Raw genomic sequence first — 12,471 nt, forward strand, 5'->3', positions numbered from 1 at the left:
TACTTTTTCTAAAAATAATTATTTTTACTTTATTTTCGTGTATCATTATTTGCATGAGGATCAGTTGTCGTGATCCGGTATGGTCTAGTGGCTAGGATACCTGGCTCTCACCCAGGAGGCTCGGGTTCGATTCCCGGTACCGGAAATTTTATTTTGCAGCTTTTGTGAAATTTTGTAGAGTATCATCGATAATAGTGATGCAGTTAATTTTATATTCGTTTTGACATTTAGAATTTATTTTAATTCTTTTATCATAAAAGAGCGTTGACGGGTTTTTTTTTTCAAAAATACGTACAGAAAATAAATACGAACGTAAGAGATTTTAAACATTTTTACTATAAAAACAATTTGTATGATATTTTTTTATTTTATTTTTTATATATATTGTGCAATTTCAAAAATTTAAAATTTACGTGATACCGAAAACTAAAAATCAATACATAAATGTATTGGTACAAGTTAATGTTTCAAATTTCCTACGTCTCGCTCTTTTGGTTTCATTTTCATACCTTGACTTGACCCACGCATAATGTCTTTGGGGGCTGATTGGCACGAACCACAAATTCAGGACCTACACATTGCGCCTTATTGAAACATCTCATAGGTCCACCTACGGTTCTGTAAAGACGTGAAGGCGCTCTTTGTACCGCTTTTCCTCGCCGTGCTCTTGGTCCGTTCCTCACCATAATTCTGAAAATATTTTTACACAATTTTTCTTAAATTATTAATAGGTAAATTATTATAAAATTATAAAAAAAATTTTTAGAAAAAAAAGCGCGGTAAATTATAAGGTAAATGCAATATAAATCAGTTGATGGGCTGAAGAAATAAGATTCGCGATTCGTTTTTCTTCGTCTTTTTTTTGTAGTCTCGTGATTAATATGGATCAAGCCGACCGGAGGTTTTCATTCGGCATAACAGATCGCGATGCACCTAATTATGCAACGAACCAGAACACTTATGGCAAAATTTCGCAGACAGATATCACGTGAAACGCGAATCTGCTATATACAACGACGTTAACGAACTCTCACACCGAGTTTAATTAAACTTTAACTAGGGTAGACTCCGGATGCTTTTTTAGGGCAGTCATCACTAAGTGCCTCCTTGTTTTCTCTCTCTCTCTCTCTCTCTCTCTCTCTCTCTCTCTCTCTCTCTCTCTCTCTCCCTTCCTCCCGTTCTTCTCTTCTCTCCATCTTTTATTATTTGCGCCAGGACTTCGTACGAGAAGAACGAGTTGAGATAAAGGTCGAATCTCTCGAATTTTCCGAGGCCGAATCAATTTTTGTAATGTATCTGAAATGTAATATCTAGCGTAGTGAGTAGAAAATGTCTATGAAAATCATAAAAGTAGAAGAAAATGTACTTGTACTTGCGCGGCTTTTTAAGAGAGAAGATTAAAAAGATTGGATTAAAAAATACTATATATTAAAGTTTTATAAAATAATTTTATTATTATTTATAAATTGGAGAAATTTTCTATATATGTTTCTCATAATTAGTTAAATATTTGTCATAAAATATAATATTTTTGATTGGAATAAGTTTTTAAAAAATGTATAAAGGTAACGCCCATGCAAAGATCTTTCCTGGAATTTCAATTCCGAGTAATACTTTTAATGTCAACAGTACCAAGTTACATTTATTTTACTGATATTTTTGGAATTAAATGCCAACGCTGAAAATCGTTGCAGCAAATATTTTATGCCGGAAATGCCCGCTTTGTCAGAATAACAGTGCCGTAAAGGCAATTTTAATTTAATCATTTATTCCGATTTAATTTCTGAGTGTAACAGAAGTTGTATCAATTTCCCGTCTAACTACATACGCTTTCGTTCTATTTCCGCTCGACTAAATGTCATCGTAAAATCTAGGGCTCTGCAACTCTCGCGAAGGTCAAAGGTTCCTCGCAGCGCGCCACGTTTCGACCTTTCCACGGATGGCGCGGAGCAGTCGACCGGCATGCATTAGACTGCAACTGGCTGCATCATTCAGCTGGTTTCACGCGCTCCGGGCGTATCTCGCGCGCTTCGAAACCACGATGATTGCGTCAGCGGAGAGCCCCTTTGCAAGAGCGAACCCGGTTCGCTCGGAAACGTTTATTAACACGAACGTATGACTGGGAAGCAAAACTTAATAATGCGGGTCGCACGCGAAGATCCATATTTAACGTTCCCCTTGTGCCCTAATTTAATGCGCGCTTTCGTCGCAAGATTGATGAAATTCCGGCTGGGAAAGTGTGAATTCCGAGGGGGGAGTAAATATAAATTTCCAAATACTCCGCCTCGTGACCTGATATTATTTTATACAAAGTTGCGAGTCTGCGCGTCCTCACACGATTGTATAATAGCGTTGCTCGAGGAAACTCTCTGAGATCCTCAGAGGTCCGACTTCTCTTCTGCTTTTCTACGTTGAAAGATGCTGCATTAAATAAAAGGAGGTTTAATTAAGCATGGAAGTCACAGAAACTTTTCTTTCTTTCTTTTTCTCTTGCTACAAACGAAATTGATTATTGATTAAGATTTTATTCCAATAAAACTTGAACGGCTTGTAGCAACTCGAAATAACAAGTTGCATCGAAAACGCACGCTTTCCTCTCGTAATGAATTACGGCGTAGCTCGTTACTTAAGTCCCTGACGAACAATTCGCCCTGACGAACAGTCTTTTTTTATTTTTCATCGCGAAGCTAATTTAATAGATTGCAGTGAATTGCTGACGTAAATAATTGATTACGCAAATACAAAAGAGATGAAAGAAATTACCTGGGAGGCTTCGCCGGCGGTTCCGTTTGGTTGTTACACTCCGAGTCGGAGAGAGCAGCTTTTCTTAGGGTGGTGATAATTCGAGGTGGCTTCGGAGGTCCTTGTATCCCCCTGAGCCTTATGGAAGACACTGGATTTTGTTGCCGAATCGTCTGTTCTTCCTTTCGCGCAACGCCGACGCATCGAAGCTCGGTCGTCGCGACGCTCGGTTGTGATAATCGTTTGAATTCCTCGTCACCTTGCGTCCTGTTTGGCAGCTGGGGATTCGAGTGTTGCCTCTGCAAAGCTATTCTTCCCGGAGGTGCTCGTCCGTAAATATCCTCGCGAAGATGCTCGTTTGGTTGCGAGATCATATCGGGCTGAGAGCAACCGGTATTCGAAGAATGCCTGTTTTGGATGTGTCGTTAATTTCTCGGAGTAAAAATAGAACGTTACGTAAAATAGTCAGTTGGATATAAATAATTTTTATCTGATTTTTATTTTTAGTTCGTTACTTGAGATTAGAACTAAAACTTTTATTAATAAATAATTAGAATTATTTTTTTATTTGATTAAAAATTAAAGAAAGAATTTACTTTTTTATTTCACATTTAATTTTAATTTGTAAAACATTAAGAAATATTTCTGTTTAAAAATAGTTTATATCTCTCAAAGTATAGAAAGTTATTATAAAATCAATTCACTTGTCGCAATTCTCGCTTACGATAAAAGGAAGAAAAATTTAATTTGAAAAATTTGGAAACTCAAATTAGAAATAAAATTGGTTTGTTCTTTCGAAGCGAATAAATACGGATAATATTCTGCGCGTACCTGTTTATCGATAATGATGCGCCGTAAACATCGTCGCCGCGACAGATCGCGGGAGCTTTCGCTGATAGTCCGTTGACTCGCACGTCCTGGGAGCTCAGGAAGGGCTTAACCGGCAGGGCATATATCGGGTCGTTGTAAACATTTCCGTCGGGATTACCATCGGCGGCTGTGGCGTTTGTCGTCGTTGGCAAATTGCCGCTGCTTCTGGTGTGCTGGAGTCGTGTATAAACCGGCTGCGAGTAGGTTCTCGAGTGATGGTGAATCCGGCGTTGATGATGAGTCGTCGACGGCCCTATCGATCGGCTGCCACTTTGGATGTCCAGCTGCGATTGAAACTGCACTCTGCAGGTGTTCAGGGCGACTTCCTGGTGCTGCTGTTGCTGCTGCTGCGAGCCGCACAGACTCGTCAGATTAGGGTGCGACTGGGAATTGCGCGATTGCGCCCTGAAGAGCGCGCCCTTCGCGTAATAATAATTGTGATGCGTATGATCATTATGCTGTTGACCCCTCAGCGGCTGCTGCACGTGATCTTGCTGTTGTTGAAGCGAGCGCAATTGATTGGTCGGATGATAAATATAATCTTGCTGCTGTTGCTGGCGCTGCTGGATAGCCAGCTGATTTGATAAATGTTGGCCGACACGGGCGTGATGAAAAGATGGCAATTGACCGTTCACAGCTTGAATGTGATCCTGCTGCTGTCGTTGCGTATGATAACCATAGATTTTTTGGTGATTCGGTTGATTCATAATGTTTTGTGTGGGATGTAGGGCGTTTAATTGATAATAGGCTGCTCGCTTCCGCGCGGCGTATTGCGGCGACCTTACGACTTCTCCGTACATCTCCATCACGATATGCGTGAAGGGTCTCGTTTGTAGACGCGTTCGGCAATACTCGGATATTACCTGCAAAGGAAGGAACATGATAACATTGTCAAATCGTGCTTTGATAATGTAGATGAGTTTTGAGTAGATGAATATCTGATAAAATTGGAAAGAATTTTAGGAACTTCTGCACAAATTATTGTTTGATATCTAATTAATGTTGTAAAATATGACGTTTTTATGTATTTGAAGATAACATTTCGAAAAATTTAACACAATTTTTTTTGCGTTCATAATTGGAACAATAACAATTAATATTATTTCGCGATTTAAGAGATAAAATTATTTGATTTGCGCGATATACTTATATACGTCAGATAAACGGCCATGTAAATCTGAAAGTTCGTAATAATCATCGCCGACATAATATCATCTGCGTCGATGCGTTTATCGCGCTATCCAGCGAACCGATTATCTAGTTCTGAAACTTTCGCGTCGCCCAGTAGACGAACTATTAGCTTAAGTGAACAATGGGTATAGCCGGATTCTATAGATCCAGTAAGCTGAAATCCACGGGGAGAAGTGCCACTACCTATTAACGCTTCATTGTATTCCCAGAGGTGATAAATGCGAAACTTCGCACGGTTAAAAATTGCTCAGAAAAAGTAATGAAATATTATTCTCTTTTCGCGAAAATCTTGTAACGAAATCAATTTTCAATGAAAATGTTATGCACATAAAGGTGTTATTTTTGGACTTATCGATCGCAATGCTTGTTTCCAGCTTCATTATTTGCAATCAACTTAAGTAGCACGCAATCTATTTTAGTCAGGTGATACATCTCCGTAACTCTCGATTTCCCAAGGTAGGCAATTTCATGAATTGCAATCTTTGCAGTATTATCCTTGCAACAGGTAAAATGAGAAATTCTGAACTAACAGAAAATTATTTCTGCGCATTAAAACCCGAACAACCGATTTTATTGAATAATGCATCTTAAAATCTTTGATAAAAAATGGAATTTAAACAAATAGAAGTAGCGACCGTGGCATAATATAGATCGAAACGGCCTTTTATTTTCTTATGACGAATATATTTTTGCATATCGAGATAACAAATAATTAATTCATATTTTTGTTAAATTGGCATATTCAGAAAGCAATGTTTGTGACAAGAGCCATTATTATTCTTAACAAATAACAACAGCTGGTGCTCCGGTGGCTATCAGTTTGCGCCACACACACACACAATTGCATCCACCGACTTCGAAGTCAGTACGGCTGCCGTCTTAACCCCGGCGTGCTCTACCGCTGCCTTACGCTTTATCTGCGCGGATAGATACGACCAAGCAAAGTAGGGTGCTCCGAGCGGATAATTTATTGGCCGCCGAGGAATCCTCGTAGAAATTGAGGTTCTGCATTACGCCGCATGCCGCGTGCCTTCGCCTCCCGCCTACTCACCAGCCGATTTCATCAATTTCGGGGGTTATCGGGGTTGCAGCTGCAGAATTATCGCGCGGCCCGAGATGAACGACTTATTACGGCCGCCGCCTCGTCCTTTCCGCGCGATAACGACCGCGTTTTTGAGATTGTCGGCCGTTAATCATCGGGCTCGGCGAAATTATCATAGCTATAGGTACCACCGTATGCAATTTTACGTCCGGGACCGCTTTTCGTGCTCCTCGAGTCGCGCTAAACCCCTGGAAGATCCCCGGAATTGTACGTAGGCCGGTATCCACGAATTTATTCCTCGTAATGTCGCAGCACCGTCGCCTAATGACGTCCTGCGGTTGCATAAAGTAATCTCTTGAGAGCGAGATTTGGACTTAGCTCGCGCGGATTTATCAGCGCGCTCGCTTTAATCTTGATTCTAACTGTCGTAATCAATATACTCTAATTTATTTAAATTTTATTATAAAAAATTTTAGTACATAATTCTACGTAGATTTTTTAACCAATTTAGCATTAACATACTAAAAGTCAAATGGTATTATAGATTTTTTTGCATAAATACAAATCGTTTGTAAATCGAAAACGTGGGCGTTTTCGATATAAGGAGGAGAAATGGATTTTCATCTCTGGATTATGCACTCCGATTGAAAAATTCGGAAGTCTGGCGTTACTTGTGTGCTTTGCATTCGTGCGGAAATCTGCGAAATGATCCTCGTGGTGCATCCAGGCAATATGCAACGTGCGACCGCATTCTCTATTACGTTATCTGGCCATCCTAATATTTACATGTGAGAGAAATCTGTATTATGCACATTTCCCATCTGTTTGCCGTTCGATCAAAATCATTTAATCGTGGCGCGGACGCGGCACGAATCCATCGCCAGCGATTAAATATCATTTTGCCATTCGCATCTCTATAAATGCGATATTCGATAAACAGAGAGCTCATGTGCGTTAAATGTTAATTCCCTTGGTATGCACAACGAAATTGCAAGATTACGTATTGTCATATTGTTACCACCTGAAAAATACGTAACAATGTGATTCTAGTATGCAAACAGGAAGCGAGAGTTTTAATTAATGTTACAATAATTTTACTTAATATGCAAATTAGGTGGCCAATTAATAGAAATTAGTTAAATGTAATATCGATTGCATATACAAATGAAGTGTTCGAAGTTTATTTACTTAAATTATAATGAGAACATAAAGTAGCACGTCTGAGATATCATTGAGATTAAGCTTAATAGTGATATAAAAGTGCGGCTTTATTTAAATATGGTGCATGATAAACCGACTATACTCCTACAATCATATGACATATTTCACAATGTGAAATATTTTTCATCGCTTGTATTATTTTCATTATCTTTTTTACATGGAACTCTTCAAAACGTGTTACATGTTACACCGCAACTCATCGAGTGAGATTATATGCGGTTGACGGTTTCTGGAGCGAATATTCAATTAGTTTTCAATTTACACGTCTGTTGAGATTACATATATATATTACATGTCCATATATATTTTTTTATATAGAATATAAGAATTAATATATGTGTATATATGTAAAGACATTTGTCCGACTACAGATTACAGATAATTCTTTAGCGAATTAAAAGACACTGAATTAAAAGTCATTTTTCGAAAAGAATAGCACCGAAACAATTTCATTAAAACGCTATTTACGTATCCTTTTAATTGTCGACATTAAATATCTTGGTAAATGAGACTTAAATTAATATTTTATTAAAGTCAAGTTTCGGATCATCTTATTATTATTAAACTTGCAGGGCGTCTAACTTCTTACCATCGTAAATTGGATCTACGCTTATGTTAACCGTCTTAAAGTTATTTCGAAAACATTTATCTACTTTTACTTTATTACGCAACGCTTTGTACAACTAATTAAACTTTGTTATGTAACCTAAATTTTAAATATTATCTCTGATTCACTCGAGATTCACTTAAGTGCATTTACATTCGTTGCGACGTGATCTGTATTCCTTGTCACGCAAATCATTGGTGCCTGCCTGGTGCATCTCGAGTATCGTCTCATCGTTCATCTCGACGCACAAATGCCGCGCGTGTTCGCTCTCTCCGTGATAGGTGATTTAATTAAAGCGAGTTTCCATGCAGACCGACGGCGCACACTCGAGGGCCGCATGGTGTCGTGGCTATGATTAAGTCTATGTGGTGTATCGATTAATCCTGTATGAATATTCTCGAAGTCAGACGTAAAACACATAACACATGCAGCTAATAACGCTTCAAAACAACTATTTTAGGGGTACAATTCATAAATATTGATTATTCAATTCCATCAGAATTTAAGAATCAAATTTTTAAGCGAAAATTCTCCAGTGATAGTAAAAGGAAGATATAAAAATACTTGTGACACTGCAATGTTGTCGTTTGTAATCGCACCGTTTAAATGCAATACTTGATGTAACTTTGATATTATGAAACATGATAATATTTGTTGCACAATTGATGCTTTCTGAAAATTACAATTATTGCATAGAACGAAAATCATGAATAAAATTTATAAGCACGGCATTCTATATAAAATCCCATAATTCTTGCGATTATGTGAACATGAATATATTTGTATGTTAACATATGATTGCAACATCGAAACTAAACTAAATTTACTGCAACATTGCAGTTACAAGCTAAAGCTCGACACGCTGCGCGATGCATCTCGAAATTTCAATGTCACGATAGTGTCACGTATTATTGGCGACAAATTGCTTTATTATTCTCGCCGTAGAGACGACCCGGCCTCTCTTGACGCGCGCTATATACTCCGTATGTGTATGCGCCCAATTCTAGTCCGACGCAGCTGCTCGCATGGGCACGTTCGCAACGCTGAATTATTCACCATTCGTAACCGTGATGTGGAAATTAATTTTGCTACGTGCTATTATTCTTGAGACTAGTAGTTAACCGCAGATTGTCAAGATCAGAATCGCGGCGATACGTACCCCGAATAATACACGTACGTGTGCAATACATTTCATAATGCAATAATAACTATCTTGGGATATATCAGTCAGTACTCATTCAGATATTTAACTTAACGCAGTAGTATAGAATTTTCCTCTGTCAGATCTATTTCACTATCTTGCTTTAAAATGTATTTTCGGCAAATGTTAATGCAAACGCTATTTTATAGCAGAGATTGAATCTAAATGTGTTACATTTATCTGACGGCAGACAACATATCGGTCAATAAATAACAAAACGAAATAACAAATCAGAAAATCGAGAACTGTTTAACGGAAGATACGCGCGAAAAATGATTTTCGTGTCGATATAGCACGCGGAATGAAATACCGAACGATGAAGAGTCACTAGACGATTTATTTCAAACACTCGATGGTGCGCACACGGCGCACACAACAAACTTGGAAATTCCGAGCTGTACCTCGGCGGCAAAATCGACAGTCTCGGATTTTTATTAGCAGATTGTACATCGCTCCGCACAATTGTGTAACAACTGGCTCTCGCCAGCTATGTAACACGGATATGTAAACATGCAAGTGTTCGTACTGATGGCAAATGAATCTAGTATGACAATCTTTTGAAGAGTGCAAACAATACACTTTTAACGTGTTTGTAAGTAAATATTATATTGAAAAATCGAGAAAATATTATGAGAGAAAAGGGGGTAATAGCAAGAGAAAAAGTGTCAGAGAAAGAGACTTATATTAGATGAAAAAATCCTTTGTAAAATTGAGAACTTACATCTAGCAGATTCATTAAAGAGGCACGTCTGCGAGGATCAGGTTCCGTCATAGCAGCCAGTACCGATTGCAAAGCGGAAGAGGGCGATACGGAAACCGTCCCCGTCAATGCCGCTACTCTAGGAGTCGTATCCAATAATGCCCTTCCTAAAGAGTACATCCACATCTGTAATAAAATAAGAGATTAACTTTGTATTAAAGATTGATCAAAGGACGTATTAACAGTTTGAATTTGCGATAGACTTCTATATCTTATTATATCGAATATTGAAATTCTAAATATATATGTATATAATACGTTATTTATATAAGTTCTCTCAAGCAGCAAAATAATTTGAACAATCTATATGTATGTAAAACATCGAAGACAACATTTAAATAGAAAGAAATATTTCTACTCAACTTTATAAAATAAAAAAAAACATTTCTTTATTCAGAATAAAGTTCGGCTGTCGAATTAATAAATAAAAGACTCTTTCGAGGGACAGATTAAATAGAGAAAAATGTTTTCACTGATTTTGATTAAATTCTTGATATATTTTAAAACGCCGTTACTTGTTTTATTATGCGTATCGAATATTTTGTTCATTCTTCAAGCGCATATTTAATGAAAGAATTACGTAATTATTGAGAAAAAAATCAATTTGATCAATTTGATTTTTATATGTAATTATTTAAAATAATTATAAATATTACACATGTTAAAAAGATTTAATATTTATAGATTTTTAATATTGAAAATAATTTTTATTAAATTTTTGAAGTATTTTGAATATTTTTTATGCATTAAATTAAACAATAATGCAAAATTGCTATTATTGCAGGAACGTAATTATACATTTCGCAAATAATAAATTATTCATCTTACAATTGCTCTAGCATCAGGTTTCTTCGTTCTCTCTTGTTCCTCCCACGGCATTCACACAATACGTCTTTTATTTTCGCAAACATGGTTAATTATGATTACGTGTATACTAATTATCAGAATACAACAATTGCGCAACATTTTTGAGAAGCATTTTGTCATATCACGACGACAGAGTAACGCGAAAAGTATGGTCGCACGAAGCTTCGATCCGTTCGACACTCGTACAGAGCAGGCAACGGAAGGGAAATTGAAAATCTTGCGATAAATTTTCTACACAGTTATACGATAAAATCTTCACGATATTACATGTAAATTACTTTTATAAATTTTTTATTTGCAATACGAAGCGTCATATTATATTGATCAGTGCACGCGCAATCGTAATAACCTGTGTTTTCGCGAGTAAATGTTGTGTTGTGTAAATGCCATGGAGAAGTAACTATCGATGAATCATTGACGGCGAGTCCTGAAGGATTTCGACAACGGAACAATTATGAATAATTTATTACTTTTTATTTGCCAATAATAGTAATTGTTTATCCTCACGAATTATTAATGAAATATTAATTATTTCGGACACTATTACAATTTGAATACATTTGTATGTTACAGATCGATTGGATTACAACTTCGCTGTGCTGCACATCGTGCCGGTGAGTATCAAATATTTTTTTTTTAATGGATGGACTAGAATATATATAGATTAGAGAAACCTGAAATACATGCAATTATTATTATTGTTATTGTTATTAATTTATTATTTGTATGTATTTATTCTGCGCCAATTTTATTTTAATTTTCTCTAGTCTATCCATTTATTTATGAAGTATGTATATTTATTTTATAGTTGGAACTATATTGTATTGTATTATTTAATTAAATTCATACGTACATACGAGGCGTATTCTCTTAATTAAAAATTTGTTTGTACATGATGGACATGTATTAAACGGCAATATCGAAGAATAGTTGACAGGCCATATAATTCCAACTTTAAAATGGATGCAGATAGCAATATTTAACAAAAGTTGATAAGCTGAGAAAAAATTTCGAGATAATGATAATCTCAAGCTTTTCTCTCATACAAAATATTGATTATGTAACTTCATCCTTTCGATATATGAAAAATAAGCATCGATATTATTCGATATTTCTACTTAACATTTACAGAATAAATAATACATGGAATCTACAATCTGAGATAAAATTGCATGATTTTAAATAATTTTTTATCACAAAAAGTTTTTTTAAATATTAAATTTTTTTATCAGTTTTATTTACATTTGTTGGTATATTTTGTGTTATTTAACGGTATATGGTTATGTAAGCCAGCAATTAAATGTTAAAAAAGCGGGTTCTTTCTAATTTCAAGCCGCATTGACTTCAAATTATGACCGCAGCATTTTTGTTTATTTGCGCGATACGAGAGTGACGGTAACCGCGTTGCATTCATGTGCTACACGATTTTCACCGTGTACTGCGGTCGTGTCACAGAGATGATTCTAACAAGTCGTTCGTGCGCCGCATCATGCAGTGAAAAATGTAAGAGCGACAAACGCCGGAAAAGAGAACGCTTTTTCCCGCCGGCTTCGTGTTGCCCAGTAATCGTAGTTGTGATGCTGCCGCCGCTGCAGCCACCGGGCATTTTATGTTCTCCGGAAAAGTGGAGTCGCAACGTGAGTGTCGAGATGCATAGGATCTCTTCCTTGTCAGTGACGGATTTAGAATGTTTTGGACTAGAAATGTAATTTATATCAACCAAAAAAGTATTTTAGAAACTGACTTCTTGATAAATTGTGACCGAAATATTTTTTGATAAGCTAGAAAAACTATTTATAAATCGGAATTTTCGTAGAAAATACGTAAGTTAAATAATAAAAGACGTAAAAATGCGAATATGTTTAATACTGCAGCATATTTAATATGATTATTTTTTTAGTAGGTATAATATAAAACTAATATTTAGTAGGTATAATATTCTCTGGCTTCTGGTACGTTTTTTCCGTGAT

The 12,471-nt window shown here is 36.4% G+C and overlaps 2 protein-coding genes and 1 non-coding gene across 8 annotated transcripts in view; 2 read left to right on the forward strand and 1 right to left on the reverse strand.

Moving 5' to 3' along the window:
* The window catches only part of LOC105668274 (uncharacterized), a 212,564-nt gene that overhangs the window by 48,846 nt on the left and 151,247 nt on the right, over window positions 1-12,471 (forward strand). The window contains exon 2 of the mRNA XM_067358695.1: window positions 11,075-11,115. The gene's annotated coding sequence lies outside the window, so the exon portion shown is untranslated. The remainder of the gene's footprint in view (window positions 1-11,074; window positions 11,116-12,471) is intronic.
* LOC105668260 (tyrosine-protein phosphatase non-receptor type 13-like) overlaps window positions 1-12,471 on the reverse strand; it is a 72,026-nt gene that overhangs the window by 9,594 nt on the left and 49,961 nt on the right. For all 6 annotated transcript variants that reach the window (XM_012360523.2, XM_067358694.1, XM_012360525.2 and 3 more), the window contains 4 exons: window positions 9,596-9,760; window positions 3,574-4,475; window positions 2,764-3,150; window positions 510-690 (listed from right to left, as the gene is read on the reverse strand). In XM_012360523.2, coding sequence (XP_012215946.1) covers window positions 510-690; window positions 2,764-3,150; window positions 3,574-4,475; window positions 9,596-9,760 — 1,635 coding nt within the window. The remainder of the gene's footprint in view (window positions 1-509; window positions 691-2,763; window positions 3,151-3,573; window positions 4,476-9,595; window positions 9,761-12,471) is intronic.
* Window positions 74-145, forward strand: TRNAE-CUC (transfer RNA glutamic acid (anticodon CUC)). The gene has a single exon. It is a non-coding gene; the product is annotated as a tRNA-Glu (tRNA).

This window comes from Linepithema humile, chromosome 7 (assembly GCF_040581485.1).
Source record: "Linepithema humile isolate Giens D197 chromosome 7, Lhum_UNIL_v1.0, whole genome shotgun sequence".
NCBI lineage: Eukaryota > Metazoa > Arthropoda > Insecta > Hymenoptera > Formicidae > Linepithema > Linepithema humile.